Consider the following 25,682-nt stretch of genomic DNA (forward strand, 5'->3'; position numbering starts at 1 on the left):
ATACAGAGGCTGGTATTATTCAGCGCTACAGGGATTTTAGCAGGCAATTTCGCCGAGATATAACTGTTGACAGGTGCGCAGGACGAAGTGAGAAAAAATAGAAACCCGCCAGGTACCCCGAGGTGCCGCTGGCGCATGAAATTACTACATGTTGCAAACAATGTTCTCAACAAAAACGTTGGCACACTATGACGGAATGAAATGGAACAGTAGTGACGAAAAATCAGTCACTCACAATGCTGAACCTGCGAAGAAGGAATCTGTGGCTTGTCTGGAAGATAAAACAAAAAGTAATGCACTCTCACAACGCACTGTCATCAAGCCAAGAAAGAAAGACTCGGTTGTTTATCAGCAGGTACCTAGACGGGGACGCGAAATCTCCTCCAAATCTCGGCGGACACCCAGTAACGTTTCCATTTAGTTCTCAACAACAACACGTCACTGTCAACGTAGCAGAGCGTCGAACCGAACTTGTAATGGAACCAACGCCACGAATGCAGGCACTATACGCACCTCCGCTTCAAAAAGCTACTTCGGTTAGTTATTCGATCTGTACTCATGGTCTGCACTGCGAATACGTATAATGCCGTTTTGATCATGAAATCAGTTGCGAACTATACATCTGTATTGTATATCATTCAGGGACGTGAAAAACAGTGTCCGCTGTAAACAGCACACGTTTCCTACATCAACACACTTGCTTCTGTATATTCTCTAGGCAGTTGCTATGAGGCGGTCGTCATATCTACGTTTCTGTTCCCCTTTTACTGTCGTAAGAACCTTCTGCTGATTTAGATATTTGATTAGAGTTCTGTATAGACACGTCACGCAACCGCCATGTTTGCTGTCTATGCCGTGCAAGAGCAGACGAGTAGCAGACGGGCAGACCCGGCGCTCCCAGCAAGATTATTGCTCAAGTATCACGTCACGACTTATGACGTGTTCAGTTCCTCTTCGGCTTTCATGGATTACAGTGTGAACGTGTAGAGCGGACCAGCGGTTCCGTCCTTCACAAATGCAGCGCAGGTATTTCCCTACACCTCCATGGTTTTCTCCAACACACCCTTGAAATTTGGGAATTTTGAGATTGCTCAATACAGTTTGGCTACCAACGCATATAACCATAAATATTTTCCCGTAAACATTCCCTCGTTCGAAGATCGGTACAGAAGTCCATTTCTGGACAAGGTACTGCTCTAGCGTAAAAGCGGTGTGAATGCATAACATGGACAGGGCTGCTGAACAGGACTTAAAAACATTGCCTGAAAGTTCCGTTTCATTCGTGATTCTTCATTCTTATTACGACTATTTCTGTTGTGAGAGCAGCTTTCTTCTGTGTGGCGGTCAGGAGCCTTGAACGGACCATAGAACAGTTGAGTGCGGGACGCGTGTTTGACCCCTGCTCTAGATCATGTCATGCTGCTGCGATCGTTTGCAAAGCAGCCATGTGTTCGTCAACAGAGATTATCGATTGCCTGATTCACATGCTTTATTTTGTTCAATGAGGTAGAGTATGGCTCCTGGAGATGAAACTCCTAACTCATCGTCATTCAGGTAAAGTTGTCATACTTGACCACTGATGAGTCACAAGACCGTGGAGGCTGTGCCCGTGTCGAGCCAACCCTAGGCTCCTTCTGTTACATGCGTTCAATTACGTTCACCTACCAGACAATTAACAAACATGGTCGGTATTGTACGTACAGTTTCATATTTTAGGCAGCGAACAAGTATTGAGAGGTTTTATTTTTTCGCCAACCGGTTTGAATAACCATTTTGGAATCAGAAGCGCATCTTTATCTCCGATCCAGAACCTGTACCCAAGTGACAAAATTTTTGGCTCGACAACGTAGTAACGCCGGTGCATCGTAGTAAACAACCGACCGCGTGGGAGTCAGACATCAGGATCAGGGACCCAATGTCTCGAACCAAGCTTCAAGGCGTGGCGGCGAGTGCGATCGATTTCACATTTGCATTCGTCGTGTGTTCCTGTTGTTTTGGGTTGGAACGCCACTGTGTGAGTGATCGACACTTGATATTATTGAAAAGACCGCCCGTAAAAATAAGCTTCGCGACTCTGTTATTCTTTTCGAAGTGTTTCTTTCTTGCTCCAAATTATCGCATGTATTTCAAATTAGTGAATTTTTCAAGGTATCCGCTGCTTGACAATGGTAATTGGTAGTCGGAAATGTATATTCATTTACTGATCGATATGATATTTACATGATGGACATTCATACCTTGGTTTTCGACGAAATGGAATCCCATACACAGACTAAACATATTGCACCAGAATGATTACTTACAGGTGGTGGGGGTTGTGCTCGCGGCGGTAGGGGATTTCGCAGGCTTTAAAGACGTTGAACCTGTACAGAAAATACATCGTGTCACGCTGAAGCAGCAGTTAAGAAAGACGAAAGCATGAGGCGACACATTAGAACAGGGAAGGGAGACACGATGATCAATGTAATCCCTCCGTAGTAATGTTCCTTGTACAGGCTGAGTTGCAGCGTCGAACAAAATAAAGGCTAGCGAGTATATTCAACGCACGATTGGGGGTTCGCTTATAAACACCAGAGTAATAAATGGGATGTGTACAATATCAGATTGAAAACAGATAAAACACTAGAGACATGAAAACCAGTACACGAAACTAAAATTCGGGGATCCCAGCAACATTCTAATACGTTTAGAATATTATGAAGTCTGGAGGCACTTCTATATAGAAGAAGCGCGGTTTCCTAGTAATACCCCTGTCAGACGTACTAATTTAGTGTCACTTAGTTGAAGTGCACTCCGTCCCGTAATGTCACTTTCACTACGCTCCTGCTACATGGTATAAGTAAGTGTCACTAAGCAGTCATGGTGATGACGATGGGCGAGCTTGAACTCCCACCAAACATCGGGGAGTGCACCATACTTTCTCGGTAAAGTCGTTTTTCTTACGTCTAGAAAAATTTCATAAATATTTTCTTTGCAGTTGAAGTCGATTTAATGTCATAAATATAATTGTTGGGAACCAACACAAGTATATTTATTTGACAAATTTTCAATATTCTTCTTCACCTCTTTGGTGGTGTTTACTATGTCTTGCGCGTGCAACTGGCCCCCGATGTCAGCATACACTTTCGCGTTTCGCTTGGTCCTCCCATGTTCTGATAGCATGGGTTTCTATCTCAGACCATGACGCCCTGTCTTTTTGTCTTCCGTTATTCAGTGCTTCACTGCGGGTATTTCGCCGGAAACACTTAACCACCGTGCAATGTCAACAAATATGGCTGCCGCGAAGTGGATTACGAACTCTACTGGGCAGTCTGTGAACGAGAGTACCGGTAAATGACGCCAAAAAATCCTTACGTCTTTCTTATATAAATCAGCGCTGTCTTAAGAAACTTGTCCAAATATAAATTCCGGTCCTTTTCCAAAAATAGGCATTTGTTACGCAATTCCTGCCGTGGAGGCTACGTACTTGATTCTTGCAGGCAAAGTGAAGTGAGTTTGGCGAACTCACTTCATCGTAAGTGTACTTTGCATCTAGTGTCACTAAAAGATGCCGTGTGACTCGTAAAGAATGACACTTATTGCAAGTGTACTCGCTGAAAGTGACACTAAATTAGTACGTCTGACAGGGGTATAAGACGCGAACGGAATGATGGCGCTTGTGTGAGAAAAGGGAGCAGGTCAAGCAACCAACCTGCATATCCGAAATGTTCGGAGAGCGCATGAAAGCAAGGAAATGACTCATCCAGTAGATTGCTTGTAATTGCATCATCGGAATATCGTGAACGTATTGGGTTGCATTACAAGGGTAACTCTCGAGTTCGATAAGAATCGTGCTGAAACTCGTGCTGAAATCTTGTGCCGACCAATGAGCCTATGGCAATCGTTCCTGTACCGAATGGTCACCTGCATGTGGTTTGCATATGACATCGCACATATTTTCACTTTCTACTTTACTGAGTGAGGAGGCCTCAGATATCCTGAACAGCTGATACAGTGATGTAACTCATATTCTCGTCGTCACTTGAGGAACTGTTTAGTGGATGACTAAAATCAAAGATCAAGAAAAGGAAAGATCAAGAGGCACCGTAACGGAATACTCCTGATTGCACGTCCATGCACGTATCCCACGCGCAACTTTTTTTAGCTGGCGTGGTAATTGTGTAGCTTTGTTGCTACAAGATAAATCTTCACTTTGCAGAAAGATGACTGACGTCAGAGGACAAATTCTGATAACAAGCTAACCCGCACTCTAATGCGCGCGATGCTGTCTCTGAATCATGTTTGTTTCTGAGCCACACTTATACTGGTTCAAATGAAGGCGACTTACTCTGGTACTGTGGTGCTGGTGGATTAAAGGCATAGGTACCTGTAAGGAAAAAAAGGGAACAAATATCACGTACCCAAATTCTACAGGGTGTCCAACCAAAGTGTGTACATATATATATATGAGGTAAGTAAGTCGCCATGCCAGTACTGGACAGCTGTTTCGGCCTTGTTGGGCCATCATCAGCAGTACGCAGGCAGGCAACGTTTGAGCGGATGACTACTGATGGATACTGATAGATACCGGTGATGATGGCCCAACAAGGCCGAAACAGCTGTCCAGTACTGGGATGGCGACGTTTGACTTACAAACATATGCTACACGTGCAGCCAAAGAGCTCTTGCTAATTTTCTTTTCCCCTATACACTTGACTGGCTTTGCACTGGGCTTTCCGAGGTGTCTTAGGACACCCTGATGGGAGGCATCACGTGCCACGTGACCTTCTGACGCCATCCGCTCAAACCTTGCCTGCCTGCGTACTGCTGATGAGGCCCAAGAAGGCCGAAACAGCTGTCCAGTACTGGCATGGGGACGTTTGACTTACAAACATATGGTATACGTGCAGCCAAAGAGCTCCTGCTAATTTTTGTCCCCTTATACGTTTCACTGGCTTTGCACTGGGCTTTAAGAGTAGAGTCACTGTACCGGGGGAAGAGTACCGCAACCGCTCCGCGTCGTCTGCTCCGGCAGCCATATTGCTTCCAAGTCGCCGCGGATCGCGTGTTAGGATAGCTATAGTCAGTGTTACATCGCCTTGATTTCGCGGCTGTGCACCAAAAATTTTGTGACTTCCTCTGGTGGGACTCGGCTAATACTTAATGAAACAGGGCACGAGCGCCACTACAGTATAGTTTGTTGTATTCTGTAGCTAACAGACGAATTTTGTTGGCGCGTGTTCGCCTCTAAAAGGCATCGTCGAGTCTCGTTTGCGCTTTATAGATGAGTTTTTTTTTCTTTTAGTTCACTTATTTTGTGGACATAAAACTATAGTGCTCGTGTGTGCAGCTTCAGGTTGAGATAAATAACCTCCACCAGTTTTATTCTCATCTCTTCGCAATTAAATTTCTATTTCACACGTTCAATGGCTATGTGAATGCCAACGTTTTTTGACGCGCATGTAAAGTGCTGTGGGTTGTTATTCCAATCCCCCGCTCCAACGCAAGCAGTTGATCTCCATGAGGAGTAGACCGTGAGCTTCAAGTTACTACATTACGTCTCAGCCTTTGCTTGTTTCGTTTAAGACTGCGACCTCGTCGAGGGGACCATCACATGACTTGTCTGCAGGTTTTTCCTGTGCATATTCCTCGATGCTCTGGTCACAGAAATTTGTGACGGTGTTGTCTTCCTCTGCAAGGTTGATTCACTCACTATTGCAGCTCAATATTTAGGAATAGTTTTCATAAGTTTCAATAGTTCTCATAGTTCATATCTACATATATTTCGACGCATTACCATCCTCCACTGCCCCTCGATCAGTATTTAGGAATAGTTTTCATAAGTTTCAATAATTTTCATAGTGCATATCTACATATATTTCGACGCATTACCATCCTCCACTGCCCCTGATCTTACACTATGTTGTCATCAACTTCAGTGTGCAGTGTGGGCAGGGAACGCAATGGGAAGATCCAACAAGCACTACTTTGATACGCCCGGCTGTTCTTCGCACAGTTGAACTGTTATTCAATACTGTGTGCAAAGGTTCTGCAATAAAAAATAAACACGCCACGAAATTTACCTCGCTCAAACGTATGTTATTCGTAGGCGCGAAGTTCTTCCGGCAGGTTCTGTGCCGATCTACGCGTCTCGTCACTTTTGCCCGTCGGAATGCAGAAAAATGCTTTGCCTGACTCTGTCCCGTTGCAGCACAACATCCAGACATGGTTGTTCGTAGTTCCTCAGCTCTCTGAAATCCATTTCACGTACAAAAAACCAAGAGCGGCACACGAACATACGCGCACATGCGTCCCAGCTATTGCGTTCCCCGTATAGACCCGGCGGGAGGTTGGAAGCAAAGAGGAGGAAAACGCATCACGTGACGCGCCTCGGCGAATGAGCAAGGGGGCGGCACGGGGAAAGCGAATGCGATACTCTTCCCCCGGGTACAGTGACTCTATTTCAGAGGTGTCTTAGGACACCCTGACGGGAGGAATCACGTGTCACGTGACCTTCTGACGCCATCCGCTCAACCGCTGCCTGCATGCGTACTGCTGACGAAGCCCAATAAGGCCAAAACAGCTGTCCAGTACTGGCATGGCGACGTTTGACTTACAAACATATGCTACACGTGTAGCCAAAGAGCTCGTGCTAATTTTCTTTTCCCTTATATATATATAAGGGGGGAAATTAGCAGGAGCTCTTTGGCTGCACGTATAGCATGGGCTTTCAGAGGTGTCTTAGGACACCCTGACGGGAGGCATCACGTGCCACGTGACCTCGTGACGCCATCCGCTCAACCGCTGCCTGCATGCGTACTGCTGACGAAGCCCAAGAAGGCCAAAACAGCTGTCCAGTACTGGCATGGCGACGTTTGACTTACAAACATATGCTACACGTGTAGCCAAAGAGCTCGTGCTAATTTTCTTTTCCCTTATATATATATAAGGGGGGAAATTAGCAGGAGCTCTTTGGCTGCACGTATAGCATGGGCTTTCAGAGGTGTCTTAGGACACCCTGACGGGAGGCATTCACGTGCCACGTGACCTCCTGACGCCATCCGCCCAAACGTTGCTTGCCTGCGTACTGCTGATGAGGCGAAAGAAGGCCGAAACAGCTGTCCAGTACTGGCACGGCGACGTTTGACTTACAAACATATGCTACACGTGTAGCCAAAGAGCTCGTGCTAATTTTCTTTTCCCATATATATATATAAGGGGGAAATTAGCAGGAGCTCTTTGGCTGCACGTATAGCATGGGTTTTTAGAGGTGTCTTAGGAAACCCTGACGGGAGCCATCACGTGCCACGTGACCTCCTGACGCCATCCACCCAAACGTTGCTTGCCTGCGTACTTCTGATGAGGCCCAAGAAGGCCGAAACAGCTGTCCAGTACTGGCATGGCGACGTCTGCCTTACAAACATATGCTCTACGTGCAGCCAAAGAGCTCCTGCTAATTTTTTGTCCCCTACACACTTGACTGGCTTTGCACTGGGCTTTCAGAGGTGTCTTAGGACACCCTGACGGGAGGCATCACGTGCCACGTGACCTTCTGACGCCATCCGCTCAAACGTTGCTTGTTGCGTACTGCTGATGAGGCGAAAGAAGGCCGAAGCAGCTGTCCAGTACTGCCATGGCGACCTTCTGACGCCATCCGCTCAAACGTTGCCTGCCTGCGTACTGCTGCTGATGGCCCAACAAGGCCGAAACAGCTGCCCAGTACTAGCATGGCGACGTTTGACTTACTAACATATGCTGAACGTGCAGCCAAAGAGCTCTTGCTAATTTTCTTTCCCCTTATACACTTGACTGGCTTTGCATTGGGCTTTCAGAGGTGTCTTAGGACAGCCTGACGGGAAGCATCACGTGCCACGTGGCCTTCTGACGCCACCCGCTCAAACGTTGCCTGCCTGCGTACTACTGATGATGGCCCAACAAGGCCGAAACAGCTGTCCAGTACTGGCATGGCGACGTTTGACTTACAAACATGTGCTATACGTGCAGCCAAAGAGCTCCTGCTAATTTTTTTCCCCATTACACACATCACTGGCTTTGCACTGGGCTTTCAGAGGTGTCTTAGGACACCCTGACGGGAGGCATCACGTGCCACGTGACCTTCTGACGCCACCCGCTCAAACGTTGCCTTCCTACGTACTACTGATGATGGCCCAACAAGGCGGAAACAGCTGTCCAGTACTGGCATGGCGACGTTTGACTTACAAACATATGCTACACGTGCAGCCAAAGAGCTCCTGCTAATTTTTTCCCCCTTATACACTTCACTGGCTTTGCACTGGGCTTTCAGAGGTGTTTTTGGACACCCTGACGGGAGGCATCACGTGCTACATGACCTTCTGACGCCATCCGCTCAAACGTTGTCTGCCTGCGTACTGCTGATGAGGCCCAAGAAGGCCGAAACAGCTGTAAAGTACTGGCATGGCGACCTTTCACTTACAAACATATACTACACGTGCAGCCGAAGAGCTCTTGCTAATTTTCTTTTCCCTTATATATATATAAGGGGGAAAATTAGCAGGAGCTCTTTGGCTGCACGTATAGCATGGTCTTTCAGAGGTGTCTTAGGACACCCTGACGGGAGGCATCACGTGCCACGTGACCTTCTGACGCCATCCGCTCAAACGTTGCCTGCCCGCGTACAGCTGATGAAGCCCAACAAGGCCGAAACAGCTGCCCAGTACTGGCATGGCGGCGTTTGACTTACAAACATATGCTATACGTGCAGCCAAAGAGCTCCTGCTAATTTTTTCACCCTTACACTTCACTGGCTTTGCACTGGGCTTTCAGAGGTGTCTTAGAACACCCTGACGGGAGGCATCACGTGCCACGTGACCTTCTGACGACATCCGCTCAAACGTTGCCTGCCTGCGTACTGCTGATGAGGCCCAAGAAGGCCGAAACAGCTGTCCAGTACTGGCATGGCGACGTTTGACTTACAAACATATGCTATACGTGCAGCCAAAGAGCTCCTGCTATTTTTTTTCCCCATTACACACATCACTGGCTTTGCACTGGGCTTTCAGAGGTGTCTTAGGACACCCTGACGGGAGGCATCACGTGCCACGTGACCTTCTGACGCCACCCGCTCAAACGTTGCCTTCCTACGTACTACTAATGATGGTCCAACAAGGCGGAAACAGCTGTCCAGTACTGGCATGGCGACGTTTGACTTACAAAGATATGCTATACGTGCAGCCAAAGAGCTCCTGCTAATTTTTTGTCCCCTTGTACACTTCACTGGCTTTGCACTGGGCTTTCAGAGGTGTCTTAGGACACCCTGACGGGAAGAATCACATGTCACGTGACCTTCTGACGCCATCCGCTCAAACGCTGCCTGCATGCGTACTGCTGATGAGGCCCAAGAAGGCCGAAAAAGCTGTCCAGTACTGGCATGGCGACGTTGGACTTACAAACATGTGCTACACATGTAGCCAAAGAGCTCTTGCTAATTTTCTTTTCCGTTCTACGCTTCACTTGCTTTGCGCTGGGCTTTCAGAGGTGTCTTTGGACACCCTGACGGGAGGCATCACGTGCCACGTGACCTTCTGACGCCATCCGCTCAAACGTTGCCTGCCTGCGTACTGCTGATGATGGCCCAACAAGGCCGAAAATGCTGTCCAGTACTGACATGGCGACATTTGGTTTACAAACATATGCTATACGTGCAGCCAAAAGAGCTCCTGCTAATTTTCCCCCTCTTATACTACTCGTACTATGGCAACACCCCCAACAGTGTTTTTGTGAGGGGTGTCTACGAAAAATGCGTAAATTCGACAGCGCGCATCCCATATACGGATTACTGAAGAGGCCAACGGGGTGGGCAGAGCATGTGGGCGGATGGCAGAATAAGTAAACGTGGCCTTTCACTTGTTCTGCCTTAACAACAACGTTACGTAAAGATGATGAATGTGGAGTTTCATCGTCAGGGGTGATATTCTACCCCATTGCTGGTGGTGATGTGGGGAATGATGAACCCCTTCAAAATAAGCATCGATGTCCTATTGTGTCTAAAAAGGCCAAAAGAGCTTCGAGTGCGAGAGTTCGTGGGCTGGATTCGGCCAGGGACCAACAAATTTTGATAGAAAGAAGGGTCGAGCGTCCAGCTGACTAAGAGACCGGGAAAGTGCGGTTCGGGAAGGCTGGTAGTGTGGGCAATGAAGAAGAACGGGCTCCATATCCTCCATTGCACCACAGTGACAGCATCTGGGAGAGTCAACTTGTCTCAACCACTTTTCTGTTCTTTGTTCTTTACTTGGTATGGGCCAACCGAATCAGCGAATCCTGGAGTCCTAGGCAGGCTTTTGAGATTCGAGAATCCGAATCGTAGTGCCCTAAACGGTGAATCAAATCTTACCGAGTCCACCAACCACGTTTGTTTGTTTTTTTTTTCTTTTAAATTTGGCGCCTCAGGAGGACGCCGAAAGCCTGATTGGCCGGCAGTTGTTTTCTTGTTCGTTTGTTTACGTTGCTCTGAACTTACTGCGCTGGCAGGAGCTCTTACTTTACGAGTTTAAAAGTAACATAGTTTCGCTTTAGATTGTTTATCGTTTATTTTATTTTTTAGATAATTCAGACAGGAGAATTTCGATGTTCCGTGTAGTCGATGAAAAACAGGTTAAATTTGTTTTAACCTGTTTAAAGTATAGTTTAATTTCATTTTCATTAAACATCATTACAGTTATCAAATTCCATTACCAAAATTCAGGGACACCTCCTCTGATGCAAGTTCTGCCTGATAGCAGAAGAACACGTAAGAAAGCGAACTTGAAAGAAAGGTATGAGGTGAAAAGCCAGGAAGATGGAAAGAGGCGTGGGCAGATGAGAAAGGGAATTGTACATTAGATACCGCCCGTGGAGCCCGGCTATCAACAGCCCTTCAACAGTCCAGCCTATCCAGCCTATCAACAGTCCAACGCAGAATGAAAATGTGATGAATCAGTTCTGACAACTTTGTTGTACTGCTGCTCAGAATTCCGGGCTGCTACTCGTAGCGTGCGGAACGGGATGATTGGCACTCGTACGGCTGGTCCTAATCCAGTTTTTGTTTTCTCTGTGGGGAATGGGGATGCCGTCCACGATCAGAAATGTGCGTCCTGGGGCGACTTCTAAGGGAACTGTGCCGGCGTATGTGTGACAGCGTCTGAGGAAAATCTATCGGCATAGTTCAGCTCTACCAACTTGGTAGTGCTGTCGAACACTATAATGCCATTTATTTATAAACAGGGAGCGGTTTATTCCAAACAGTTTCGGCTTTTGGACTTGTTGCATAGTTTGCGGTAAAGGAACGCAGATATTTAATCAACTTACCAGGTTCCTGTGTTTCCTGAGTCACGTCTCCTTCTAAATAGGAGAAACCAAACATGAGTGAAGATTCCTAAGCAGGGGTATAAAAACGGCGGCTAAAAGTGTCTACATGACAGAGAAACGTTCACCCCAACTATTTTTACATCTAGGAACAGGGTGTACAAAAAAGTTTATGCGTTCCTTCCGTTTCAGAGTGATGGTGGAGGGTGGGGTGATTTAAGCCGAAGGTGCGGTCGGCCTGCTGTGCAGTGGCGGCTCGGTGCACTCAGGGGGGAAGGGGGGTATGAGAAGGGTGTGGGAAGGAGGGAGATGAGAGATGATGGTGGCACAGAGAGGAAGCGGTGTGCTAATCCTCTTGCTCAGGGATTTGGGTAGATCAAGAGAACTACCCACCACAAAAAACATGCGAGCATCCCTCAGGAGTCTTCACTGGAATGCACTGCAGTAACCACCAGGATTGTTTGCGAAGTTACCCCATCTTGTTCCGTTTCAGACATTTTAGTCCGGATCTGATCCAGTCTCAGAACGCGGAAACAACGGTAAGAAACGGTTTATTTGGGATCCATAACGGTTGGAGAAAAAATGGTGCAAACATCTCCGGTTATACGCTCCAGTGTGTATACCAGAACAGGACGGAAGCTTTCCCACGAAAGGATTAAGTCAGCAGCGTTTCGACAAAACATAGATACGATATGCATGAGTTGATGACAACACAATCGCGCACGCTCGTTGTTCAACACCAGCAGGAGAAAGTAAATGTTAGTAAAATAATGAGTGCATCCTTTTACCTACTGTGTGGTGCCCAGGTCGTCACAATAATACAGTAGACGAATCAAGGTCGCAAAGAAACGAAAGTAAGTTTTGTACTACATAGTTAGAAACACGACTCACAGCTGGGATCTGACCCATGCAGTACAGGCACAAAGCCTATGACCATACGTATTATAAGCATCGTGTATCGCATTCGCATGTAGATGGGATTTTGAATAACATTTGTAGCATATGATATGAGGCAGTTTTAGCCCTCCATTAGGGTGTCCCCTTCGCATATTTCAATAATAGCCTTGTCCAAGCGCCTTACAAAAAGAAAAACGTTTTCTTTTCCGAACCGGTTGGGAAAAGTACGTGTGATTAGAACCGGTTCAAATTGACTTCGAATATGGCAATAAAATAGTGATTTGGTTCGGTAAAAAAATAACTGTTGAAGTTCAGGTTTTGATTTCGGTTCGGGTTCGCTTCGACGCCCTGGTTCAGTACACTGCAAAGCATCATTTCCAACGACCCAGGTGACTAGTGTCTCAAAAGCACTTTTGACGCTTGTGCGAATAATTCGGATATATAAAGCGTTTCATGTGTTTCGTGTAAAATAGTTCAATACAAAATAGTTGGTGCATGGATGCCAACTATTCTATTTAATTGTTTCAGGAAAAAGCGTGTCTAATACTTATGAAAATAGCTAAATGAAATCTTACCAGACATGTACTACAAACTCACGACCATTCTGATGTACAGAAATGCTAACACTGCGGTCGTATTACCCACCTTCATTGATCACGTAATCTGCAAAGCTTAGAGGTCAGCTCCGGGGAAAATTCGTTGTCACAGATCACAACAAAAGCGAGCAGGTACAAAGCTTGGTGGCTACTGAGTGTACCTCCAATATAAAGTTTGGCCAGATACCCTGTATTTACGGAGAAATCAATTTTTTTGTTTTCCGTCCGATAGACCGCTCAAACCAGTGACGTCCCGGCCAGCTTTCGCTTTGGCTGCGGTTGGCTTGTTGACTTCCTCGAGGTTTCGCAATCCCCAGCAATCGTCAGGCTGGAAGCGAAATCGAGAGTCGCCCGTACATGCAAGCACCACGAGCATCGTTCTCTCCGTCTACATTTGATCATCATCGTTTTCCTTCGGCTGGTCGGTACACACAACTTCGTCTAAGGTGTAATTTTTTGAGAGATGCGGTGCGATGGAATTGTGAGAATGCCGTACTCCTCGCATTGCAAGCTTGTACGCTACCAACGAAGATGATTCGTACCAAGTTACCATTTTATGATTGTGTGCGTGGTTGGGTAATACGAAACCAATATGACCGCTAAAACAATGTACAAAGAGTGCGTTTGCCATGTTATTGAAGAGGCAGGAGTACGTATTCTCGTAGAGGCGGTCGTTATACTTTTGTCAATGTTCGGTCGTCGATTGTGGTCGCGTATAATAACTGCACCTCCATGGACCATCGCTTGTTTATCGTTTGTTGTGCGGCCCGTGTGGTAAATTGCAACGATCAAGATAGCCTTTCGATCGTTGGGGCATGTCAACAGCGTGTTTTTACGCTTTCAAGTCTGGTGTCATGTGCGTAGCGTGTGTGCAGGCGCATTATCACGGTAGGCTAACTGCAAGTAAAGAGCAATAACATTGATGCAAGGGTGGGCATATCCTGCATCGGACTCCCACACGCATAACTTTTAGAGTGTTATGGTTTCAAGAAATTGACGTGGTACTTTACAAGGTGTCACAAATCTGCAACGCATTAAAGCATCGCTTCGCTGGCTGCGTTTGTTCGGGCGCATTACGGAAAACGAACTGTGCAATCCTGTTAACATCCGCGTCCTGTGTGTGTGTGTGTGTGTGTGTTAGCGCTGTTTTCGTTGTGTTACCTAGGGTGCCCTTGCCTGTGAGTTGTGTGGAAGTTGTCAGTGTCGTGACCTCCTAGCGTTCTATCAGTGTGGTGCTATGGTTAACTCTGACCTCCTTTATCTGCGCATCTCCGCATATAACATTCCTGTACAAATCATCAAGCACTGAATTGATTTATTCTGTTCAGCTAACAAAGACTGGCTGTGCTGTGACTGTCACTTGCTGGAACTTAACATAATGGGAATGTACACACTTGGCCTACAGTCATATATTGAGCGCACTTGGCATCACAGGTGCCATATCTGTAAAAATAAAAGGGCACACTTTAGTGTCGTTACAATAGATCCGAGCCATTCAGAATTTGTTGTTTATTGAGACCACATACACAAAATACAAACAATCTTCTCTTTGCTGTTAAAGTGGATAAAATATCTCGTACAGAAGGTCTTATTTGTCTTAATAATGGTGTTTCAAGGGTGGAGCAAACATGCAATGGACAAAGGCAAACCTATAGAACAACAGCTGCAACATCAGCTACAAGCAAATCCGTGCTGCTATTTGCATTGCGCTTGCTTGTTCAGAGTCATATATTATTGAGGAAACACTTTTACATACCTGGTCAGGGACTTATGTATATTTCTGCACTCATTCTTTATAAGCTCCCCTCTTGACTCCATACTGGCATTGTAAACAACCTCACTTCCATTATCATTGCACCATTACATGCCAAACAATCACCACCACCAATGCCTAAAAACTCTCCACAGCTGATGCCATGCTATAATATGCCAGCTGAGGCTTTTAATTTAAGCTTTTCAGAAGGAATTTCTATGGTGACTTCACTTTGACACAGATAGCTGAACTTTGACAGTAAAATCACATGAGAGGCCCGTGTGACCTCTGCTTCTCCTTTGGCAAGGCTGCTTTGAGAACTGCCACTGTCCAATTGTGCAAATTACATCAGCAGCTCTATACAGCGTTCTTGGGAATTTTCTTTTTTAGCTTTTAAGTAATGCTATAGTTCTGACTGTTCCCAGTTTTCTACACTGTCCTGTATTGCGGACAACCTGAACTACAGATGGTAAAGCTCTGAAAAATTTGTGCATGTGCCCCTGCATGCATTTGTGCACCTCGTAGTTACGCAGTTATAAACTGCACAGCTGTGTGCTGAGAGATTATGCTATTTCTTGAGAAACAACACCGTGGAATATCAAAGCAAACAACAGCACTGATCATTGTCTGCCAGCTTTCTGTATTGATATGTAATGGACAGTAAGTGGAAGGCTGCAATGGACAAATGAATGCAATGCAAATAAGCTCCTATAAAGAAAAGAATGAAACTTGAAATCAGATGCATCTTATCTACAATGTGCTGCTATTATTTTTTTGGGAAATACAGATTTGTATATCTTTCTTCCACATTTTCTGTTATCTTTTGACACACTTTGGCAGTTGTAACTTTGTATATTAGAGTAGTGAACGCGGTATACTGCATCATGAAGGACAAAGTCTGGGAGCAGAAATGTGGGACATTGCTTAATATGCAGAAAAATAACATTGATGTTTGTGCATGGCTGACCACCTAACTTCAATAGCCAGTGATGAACATGCGATGTCTTCAGCTGATGTATTCTGGAAATTAATAGGTGACGTATGGGGTGGTGGTGTGGGTGGGTGGGGGGGTTTGCAAGTTAACAGCTCCTAACAGCAACAACAGTTTCACGGATTGTGGGCAAACACATCTTTGTTGGCACACTTGAAGGGCATATAGTTATTTCATTAAACTTTATTGAACTTTATGTACCCATACGGGTGCATTACAAAAAAGAAGTGGGAGGAGGCAGGGTTACAAAAAGAAACAGAGGTAGAGGTAGTCCGAAACTCCTCTTTAGAAGAAAGGAAAAATTCTGCACACACAACCACAATATTCCTGAAGCAATGGTTTCTACTCTTACAATGACATTTTTTTCATGAATTTAAGCAGAGTTAGTCACGTTCCAGCCACATATCTGTACGACAATTAGTTTTCTACACGTATTGTATTGCGTATTGCTTTCCTGAAACAAACTAAATAAGAAGGTGTATCATATGTCACATGCATTTTGTGCCGGTTATGCAGCAAAACTAGTACGCTTCAGGCGCCACATATTCTCCTGGTGATGATGTGAAGGAAGGAAGCTTCAATCTTTCCAAATGTAAATGAGTGCTGTGGTGCGTTGCATTGTAACAGCAGTTAGGCACTCTTTCCTGTGGGCGTTCCAGTGGCAGATTCATACACATTAGAATTAGTTGTAATGATGCTGATAACATAGAATTCGCGGTGTCCCGATGGTGTAACACTTGGTCCATGTCTCTCAACATCACTAAGTGCAAGGTCATGTCCTTCTCACGTTCCCCTTCACATGTCTCCCCTTATCAGTTACACGGCTCCCAGCTGTTATTCGTTCCCACATATAAATACCTCGGCCTGCATTTAGATTCAGCAATGCGTTTGTCCCTGCATATTGATAAGATTGTGTCTGAGGCAAACAGGACCCTGGGATATCTTCGCCGCCATCTTGCACTTGCTCCGCCTCACATCGAACTCCAATCTTATCGAGGATTCGTACTACCCAAATTAGAATACGCCTCTGCTGCTTGGGATCCACACAAGGAGTATTTGATATCCAAGCAGCACAATGTACTGAAAGTCGAGTGCAATAGGGGTGGACGTGTAGGTGGAAGGCCTTGAACAGACTGGTGAAACTAAAGAACATTGATAAGACACATACCGTCCACCCCTATTGCACTCGACTTCCAGTACATTGTGCTGCTTGGGTACATGCCCTGGAATCAGTTCAGAACAGAGCCGCACGCTTCATCACCTCCAATTATTCGTCGTATTGTAGCGTCTCGGGACTAAAAACCTTGGCATTCACCATCTCACATTCAGACGAACGGTCTCCCGTCTGTGTCTTTTCCATAAGTTGTTCTATAACAGAAACACTCGTGATCGTCTTTCCCCCCTGCGGAATACGTCTCTTCACGTCACGACCACGCTCACAAGATTAGAATCCCATAATGTCATACTAATTCTTTCATGTACTCCTTCATTCCTAAAACAGTTCGGGACTGGAATCACCTGCCGGAGTCGCTCGTTTCCATGCAAGACCCTGCCCGCTTTAAGGCTGCCATCACCCAACACTACAAAACATAGTCTATATCTCATGATCGCTCCAGCGTCACTTTCCGCCACCTCTTTTTTTTTTCTTTTCTTTTCTCACCTCGACAGTCTTTTCCTTTTGTATTCATCCACTATCATTTCTAAGTGAGTACTGCTCATCTATTCTGTTGTATATTGGTTGCATATCTGTTGAAATATTTTTTGCTCTTTTTTTTCTTTTTTTTTGCATGTTTGGCTTGCTTGTCTTTTTCCTTGTTTATCCCTTGCCCCTCTGTTGTGTAATACCCCCTTGGGGGTCCTCAACGTATGGAAATAAATAAATAAATAAATAAATAACAACGGCCTTAAGTACATCAGAATTTTGTGACGGTAGTATGCCCATATTGCGTTCATCCTTCATCCACTGGTGTGCATTCAGCGGTGGAGTGTGAGTCAAGGCAGAGGTGAGTTAGTACGAAATGGGAGTACCTGTTCCTATCAGGTAATATACAGGACATGTGAAAAAAGGAAGAACCGTGGGCACTTAGCAACGTACCTGTACTGGTGTAAGGAGAACAAAGTTGCAACATAATTGAAAGTACAGTGAAGTGAAGTATATGTTAGAAGTGGTCATTGGTTTGGTTCATGCAGTATTACTACAATTTCTACTATTCTATACTTATTGCTCGAACTCAGCTATTTACCACACGTTGAAGACAGACACAAAAGAACGAAATTACTGGCATATGGACATCAATGCTAAATTGAGGCATGGTTGCAATGTGGATGTGAATGCAGATCTATATAATAAATCTTGTGAGCTGATTACACAGGACCGTGTTTTTCTATTCTTCAAGATTTGCCTTGCAGCATATGAGACTACACAACAACTGCACAGATCACACCAGTGTAAAGCTGGAGTGTCGTTGACATACGTGTCGCCACCATGTCATGACATCAGTGTCATGACAGCTGTCAACAATGCATAGCATGTGAGATTTGCCAGGAAATCTTGCAAAAAATGAGCATGCCTGTGTTCTCAGATCACGTGATCTGTCATACATCTGCAGTCACATCATAATGATACCCATGATTTAGCACAGACGATACAAATGTCAATCTGCCACGTGGTGACTGTCCTCACCATAGCTGCATTTCAGATAGATCGATGTACTTATGCGCCGCAGTACAACGTGGGAAAACAGCATTACCAATAACAAGAGGTCCCTGTGATCTACACATATTTCACGGCACTGGTAATTGTGTTACTGGTTCTCTTTGCATCAGTTCAGACACACCCTACATGTCCCCCGTCACAGTTCCCTTTTTCATGATCTCTATTTGTTCGTTATGTGTAACAGACATCATTTCCGGTATTCAATCACTCTTTATGTCCAATGTACAGCAGTAATTTCAACTGTTCAGTATTGGTACTTCCTGTGCCAGTAAGAGTGTCAGCTAGTGCTTCTGCTTTTCATGAACTGCCCAATTCCGCTCTGTTGCACTATCAATTCATTGGAGTTGTGTGTCCATGCACAATGTAGTAAATATTTCTTTTTTCCATAGCATGTGGCATGGTACATACATCTGTACTTCACAACTGATAGTTGGTATCCTGAATAATAATAATCCTTGTGGAAATGCGTAACAAGTTTTATTGATTTAATGCAAAGAAACAACTCAAAAGCATGAAGTACAGGCACTGCTGTGCCCATAACAGATAATTTGGAAGAAAAGAAACAAAGTGTTGGGCACACACAGTGCTGCTCACACAATGAAAGGGAACACTCTGTGAATCATGGTCATGGGCTTGTATTGGCAGTAACCGCATCCCAGAAATATGTTGCTTTGATAAAGTCTGCAGCCAGGTCTCTTGTGTTTTGTGTCTTGCGGTGGCAGTCTACAAAGCCACATTTACAGTTAGCAGATGATAAATGTGAGCATAAAAGCAAGTAGCTGTCACCTTCAATATTTTCTAATATTACGGTACACCATCATTCCAGAAATGTTGGTTGTTGGCATATTTGCCCTCCCCTTCTGGTGTGGTGTGCTGGAAGCGGTAGAGTACACATTTTAGCTATACATGTACTTACATGTGCGTCCTTATAAAATTTTGAGACCTTCACTTCTCTGTGGATTTTCTCCTGAACCGGCAAGGTGAAACCTGCTCACAAATTTGCACGGAGCATCTGCACACACCTGACAGTGGTATCGACATCATAACTACATGGGCTGCTTGACACTCTAGTGTTGTGTTTATATGTTCCCGTGAAGGCTCTCATTTGTCCATACAAATTCGTTGACACAAAACACTGCTCGCAATATTTCCTTGTATGCCTCTGCGGGATATTTCTACCTGTACTTTTATCGAATAACCAAGTCGGATATCCTAAAGACAAGCTTTTTTGTCAAAATTTCTCCCAGTCGACATATAAGCAGCACCCTGCATTGAAGCCGATAAGCATAGCCAGATCTCACCAGCACAAAATTGTGCCAAGAAACATGCTCATAGCGATTTCCAAAAACACATTAGTGTTTTCATAATGACAGAACACAACAGTGCTTTCCTATGGGGCTTGCATCTTTCTGGGCAACCAAATCAAGCTTCCAAGGGGATATCGAGCTTCCTCCATATGTTGCCCTTTCCAGAGTCAGACCTGAAATATTGTACCTTGTTAATGCACTGGGACATCCAACATATAACTCCAGGTTCCCTCTCAATGCTACTATTTTGGAATGTCACTCGCACATTTCGAAGGCGAGCTACGTGTTTGGCATTTGTGCCTTTACATGCTGGGTAACATGTACCATACTCCGCTGTATAGCTGTAAGGCACATGGAGGTATAAGTGCTCCATGGAACCCCCCCCCCCCCCCCCATTCCTCTTGAGACCTCCGTTTAGTTTAGAAGACAAACATGATGGATGCATTTTTAACAGGAAACACTTAACAGTAATCTAGGAACACAAAGCTCGTTCACAAGAACCGGCGATCACTGTAGTGTGCAGCAAGTCGTTAAATGTATCAATCAGAACCAGCAACGGCAGCACAGTACGAACTATTGTTAGTGATGTATAATAGAGGCACTAGGGGCTGTATTAAAAGTACCACGCATAATCAGCGTCGTTTTCATTGCTGGATGTAAGAGCTGTTTCTGCACGACCTCCTGTCAGCTTTGGATCGGAAAGCGACTTGTGTCTAGCTGCCAATGTTGACATCACTAACCTTGACGATGTTGGTCCTAAATTAGGAGGGCGGATTTCAAAATTCTACTTCATACCGATCGTTAACTTTTAACTCAGCGGCGGGTTTATTACTTCACTTACTTCGCTCACGGGTTCCTCACAACGTTCTTTTTGCTTAATTTGCGCAATTTCGACTTGGAAACTAGGCAACAGCGGCCAGCAAAAACTATTATTGGGTTGTTTCTCGAAAGGCTCGTTCACAGCTGCTCCGCGGTAGACCGACTTTAAACTACCTCACCCCTAGTTTAAATCAGTCCTATGCAAATACATGGAAGTTAGACCATCGCTAGGCCGCGGGGTTTATGTCGTGTGAACCGCGAACGAAGTTAGACGTTGAGGGCAAATATTGATTGCAGTGCAACAACATTAGCCTTACGAACGTTTCTAGTAGGTGTACAAGTCAAAACTTACCTATTTCGCAGAAAAATTTCCGGCGAAGCGTAGATTAGGCCTATGCGTTGTGCACACAAACTCCATGGAGGCCGCCATGGGCCTCACGGTACCCGGGTTAGACCAGCGGGGTGGTTGTGCGTGATTGGCGGACGAAGTACTCACGTGATCAACTTAAACCAGACGTCACTAAACCAGTGGGTAAGTGGGACTGGTGAATGCGGGCATCTGAGTCTGTCTTCACTTCCGTATGATCCAGACCGCGGATTTGCATGTTTTGCATGTTCCTTTCCAGAGCATGCACAGCTTCGAACGCAATATAGTTGAGACCATATGAATGCATTAGTGAAAGCTTTAAAATGCATGAAAATGCATGTTTCGGACGTCAGTGCATCTTTGTAAGAATATATACGCATGTTTTTGCATAAATATGGTGTTCAACGGCGTGCGTCGGGCTGGCGCGAGCTTCTCAGGCGGCGGGCACGCGAAGACGCGCGGAAACCTGCGTTCGCTTCAGACGCATGCGAAACAGCATTGGAGTCGACTGAGACTTTTACGCATCTTGAGTATGTACTCAAAATACAGTATTTTAAATACTCTTTCGGATATTTTGGTACTCAGTATTTGCTACTCAGTACTCCAAATACCTTTCTTCCTCGTCAAGCCGTATTCAGCACACTTCCCCGTCGTGTCCAGATTTTCAGCTCAGTGGAACTTAACCCCCTTTTCGCTTTATTTTTTAGGGAATTCTCCCATCTGGTCGTCTGGTATAATAGGCTTGTCCCACGCTTGGCCTTGCTTGTCAATAGCCCGACCCCTTCGTCAGAAAACGATTCCTACTCATATTGCAAGGTGAATCTCCAGGGGAGAGAGAGGGAAGAGAATCCTAGCATTTATCGCTTTGGTCACCAAAGCAATGTTGTTGAGAGGAGCTTTTCAGTATACAAGCCTGTGCTTACAGAGAGATGCCAAAGTTTCAGCCCCGAAAACTTGGAGTTGTATAGAATGGAATAGAATAGAAATAGAAAGAAAAAAATGGAAACGTAGGTCGCACTGGTGCGACGAGATGTGGAGCGGTATATCGTGGCCGACTGTCACCAGAACTACCAGTAGTCGATCGGGGTGTAACATTCGACTAGTCATTCTTGATGTTGTAAATGTAGAGTGTACCCTGAGATTCTGTACAACACGCATGAAAATAAACCACGCGCATATTGCATATTTCTGCACTTTTTGCCGAATTTGCTGCATGTTTAATGCTTGCTTTACCACTTTAGCTGCATGTTTTATGTATGTTTCGTCGTTTGTTGCTGCATGATTGCATGCATATCTAGTGGATTTTTAGTGCATATAATTCCGCGGTCTGATGATCACGCTCAGCTTTTCCCCAACAGTGAAACAGGCTCGTATTAAACTTACAATGCAGGGTTATTGTTCCTCTTTAAAAGCGGTTACGATACGAGAGTGAAGTCTCGCAATTAAAAAAGCAATTGACTTACTTTATCAAAGCTAACTACAATTCCACCAAACATATATTTCGTATGTAGGCGTAGCAGAGCTCGGTGGATAATAGGTGACGTTCATGGTGCTCTTCGCCAGTTAGCCACAGGCCACCAACGCGACGGCATAATTGAACGAATCCTAAGCGCACTTGTGGTATCAACAACCTGTTTTGGCATTTGTAAATCACCCCACAAACAGAAAGACACTGCGATCAAGGAGCCTACGTCGATCGAGCAGACGCTCCCTGCCACCATCGCTTGTTTACATTCTCCTATGCTCGATAGAGAGGGAGGGTGTCTTGAAGAACACTGATATCGCTTGCGTGAGCGGTATAGACCGTCTAAACCAATTCCGTCATAAAAATGGCGGCCCCCACGTGTGTTTCGGGATGGTTAATTTACGATTATTTAAAATATTGGGCCATTTTCTGGAAATGAAGGGTGATTTCAGACACAGTTCGATATGGACTTCCAGAATATCGTTGCAGTTTCAGTAAGTCCAGGTACCTCCGGAGTTGACTTTTAAGCGCGCTATTCTCAGGATATCGCCTGTAACATTGTTATTGCCAGACAAAAAAACTTCCCGGGGGTGGCCTGGGTGCTCTGAAAGTGACAGCCTGTGATTCAGGTCCAGTCCCCTCCACCTTGTAAGACTGTGGGAGCACTGTAGTGCGGCGATACGTTATTCGTTAAATTATGTCAGTAGACAAGAAAGCTTCAGCAAAGCTGCCGCACAACATATAAACTTCGGATAAGTTGCAGTATAAAAAAAGCATAATAATAGACTGTGCGGCAACAACCGCCTAGTTTTGGTCACGCGAGAGACAGAGTCACGTGGGTATCCGTGTTAGAGCCGCAAACAACTGTGAGTACGAGCGGCGTACGTGGGTCTCCACTGATGCCGTGGGAAAAGTGTGCCTCCCGTCAACACCTATATTTCTTTGTCTATGCTCCCAATGCTAAAGTTTTTTTTTTCGACTTCAAGCACCCCGGTTAGACGTCTACTCCGATTTTATCGATGCCTAATAGTGGCAGGCTTTACATGTATATGGCGCCACTACCGTGGCACAGTGCTCGTATGCCACCGAAATTCCACGTTGAGTGGCGCAAGAAAGCATCCTATATTAATAAATTTAGTTGTTTGACGTGAAGTTACCGTCGAAGGCATCCAACCAAGAGTGTGATATCAGGTATTTGGCACTTTCTTGCACGTAGCAGGGCCCGAATGGGCTCGAAAATTCTGTAGGCATGATTTCTCTACGTTGTGAGCCAGCAAAAACAGATCCGTGGTTGTCAAATTATGTGTAGAGATCCATTCTTGTCTAATCAATCCTTGTCACTAGATAGCGGCCACTGCAAACTGTATTCTGTACTTCGTTTCTATACTCTGGCAAAATGTGACGGCATTCAACATCGGCATCACGGATTAATTGCTGTAACAGAGAAATGCGATTTGTCTTTCAGGAATGGGTAAATGAATTCATAGAAAAAAATTACTTACTCTTTGATGTAGTAGTGACGTCTGAAAAGTGAAGGCAGGTGTGAACTTAATGAAGCGTCACTTGTTAGATATGGAATGATATGGCAAATAGACGTACGCTAGGCGCGTTTATGCCATATTGATCACTCACACAGGACAGTGGAAAGAACAAAGAGCATTAGTTGCGAACAGTGACGTCTCGGCAGGAACGCTGCTACATCAACGCTGCTATAGAATTCAATTGTAAAAACTTAGGGGAAGCGTGAAGGAGCGCGCTCCATTTTACTAAAGAGGACATTTGCTTTTACGGAGTGTGGCGCTCCCGCGCTTCAAACTACAGGTGGGAATCATAAGTCTTCTCGCGCTCTCCACCTTGCTCTCCGGTTGGTCCCACCTGCAACTTAATTTGCATTTGAAGGCTGCAGACAGCTAGATCATCAGACGGCTTACCGGTAAAGAACATTTACCCCCGGTAGCACCAACGGCCGCTCAACGCAGAACAGAGTTCGCAGAGCTAGTTGAGCTCGGTTCCAGTTTCGGAGCGTTGCACCAACCGCGCTCAACACTACCGCCGCTGTCAAACTCGTATCAAACCTCCACTCTGCGACACAGTAGGTCTGTTCGATTAGACTTGCACTCCCTGAACCAGTTCCGGGCGAACTAGCGCAGCACTAGGCCAGCTCGAGTTCAACGGTGCAACACTAGTGCCGCCGCGAAACGAATATCTAAGTGCAGCGCTAGTGCAGGCCTTCTGCTCTCCGCGAGTCTTAACACCGCTACAGATTGTAAGAGCGCGACATTTCAATCACATGTGCATTGTTGCTTTTTAATTTCGAACACAATGTACTGTTCAACAATTGTGCAAACAGCCATGGAACTTGTGGATTCTGACAGCAAGGACGAAGAATTCGACGACCTGGTAACCGTGATAGCGTTGAATCTTCTGCGAACTGACACGAACCGTGTACCAATGTACACCGAAACTGTAGTGAATCGTTATTTCGACTTCGAATTCAAACGTCTCTTCCGGCTCTCTCGGGATACGTTCGAGAATTTATATTAACTATTATTTGCCTTATGTCATCTGCTGCCATTGCCGCCATTACTCTGCACTACCGTTGAACTGACCCCTGCGGGAGTGCAGAGTTTCCTTACACTAGGGCTACACTTGGCGTGCACTGGTTTGAAACGAACGCGACGGTGCAGGGGGCGCTCGACTGCGCTGGCGAAACGAACGGGCGAGTGCTGCACCACCGGAACTGGTTCAGGCAGTGCAGGCCTAATCGAACGTACCTATAGTGAATCGTTATTTCGACTTCGAATTCAAACGTCTCTTCCGGCTCTCTCGGGATACGTTCGAAAATTTGGTTCGAGAATATTATTTGCCTTGTGTCGGGGGGTCTGCTGCCATTGCCGCCATTACTCTGCACTACCGTTGAACTGACCCCTGCGGGAGTGCAGAGTTTCCTTACACTAGGGCTGCACTTGGCGTGCACTGGTTTGAAACGAACGAGACGGTGCAGGGAGCGCTTGGCTTCACTGCCGAAACGAACGGGCGAGTTCAGCAACACCGGAACTGGTTCAGGCAGTGCAGGCCTAATCGAACGTACCTAGCCCTCGTCGGCGCCTCAGGGCGAGGAGCCGCGCTCATGCCGTTAGCTGTTTCCTCGATTATTTGTTGAAATAGTCGCGCGGAGGCCACAACGAATGGATTTCTGTCATTACTACGAGGAAGAATAGTGTCGACGGTTCTTCTGTTGATACAGTTGCATCTGACAAGAAGGATGGGTGGATTTTCAAGTCCTTGTAATGGTTCCGTGTAAGCGGCCATGGTGACTGCTGTGAGGTGCCTGTGTGTGTGCGCGCGCTCATGTTTTATGAGCGCAGATTGTGTAAAATAATGCCGCAGATGTGGTAGCTAAACATATGTGAGCAGCCGTGTTGGCTGCCTGTGTTCGTATGTGAATGTAGTGGTTTACGAACTGCTGT

At 45.6% G+C, this 25,682-nt stretch overlaps 1 protein-coding gene across 5 annotated transcripts in view; it reads right to left on the reverse strand.

Annotated features, from left to right (window-relative positions):
* The window catches only part of LOC135369020 (uncharacterized), a 142,337-nt gene that overhangs the window by 94,532 nt on the left and 22,123 nt on the right, over positions 1–25,682 (reverse strand). For all 5 annotated transcript variants that reach the window (XM_064602633.1, XM_064602650.1, XM_064602641.1 and 2 more), the window contains 5 exons: positions 23,715–23,735; positions 11,305–11,337; positions 4,328–4,366; positions 2,304–2,363; positions 236–271 (listed from right to left, as the gene is read on the reverse strand). In XM_064602633.1, the coding sequence (XP_064458703.1) occupies positions 236–271; positions 2,304–2,363; positions 4,328–4,366; positions 11,305–11,337; positions 23,715–23,735 (189 nt within the window). The remainder of the gene's footprint in view (positions 1–235; positions 272–2,303; positions 2,364–4,327; positions 4,367–11,304; positions 11,338–23,714; positions 23,736–25,682) is intronic.

This window comes from Ornithodoros turicata, chromosome 1, assembly GCF_037126465.1.
Source record: "Ornithodoros turicata isolate Travis chromosome 1, ASM3712646v1, whole genome shotgun sequence".
NCBI lineage: Eukaryota > Metazoa > Arthropoda > Arachnida > Ixodida > Argasidae > Ornithodoros > Ornithodoros turicata.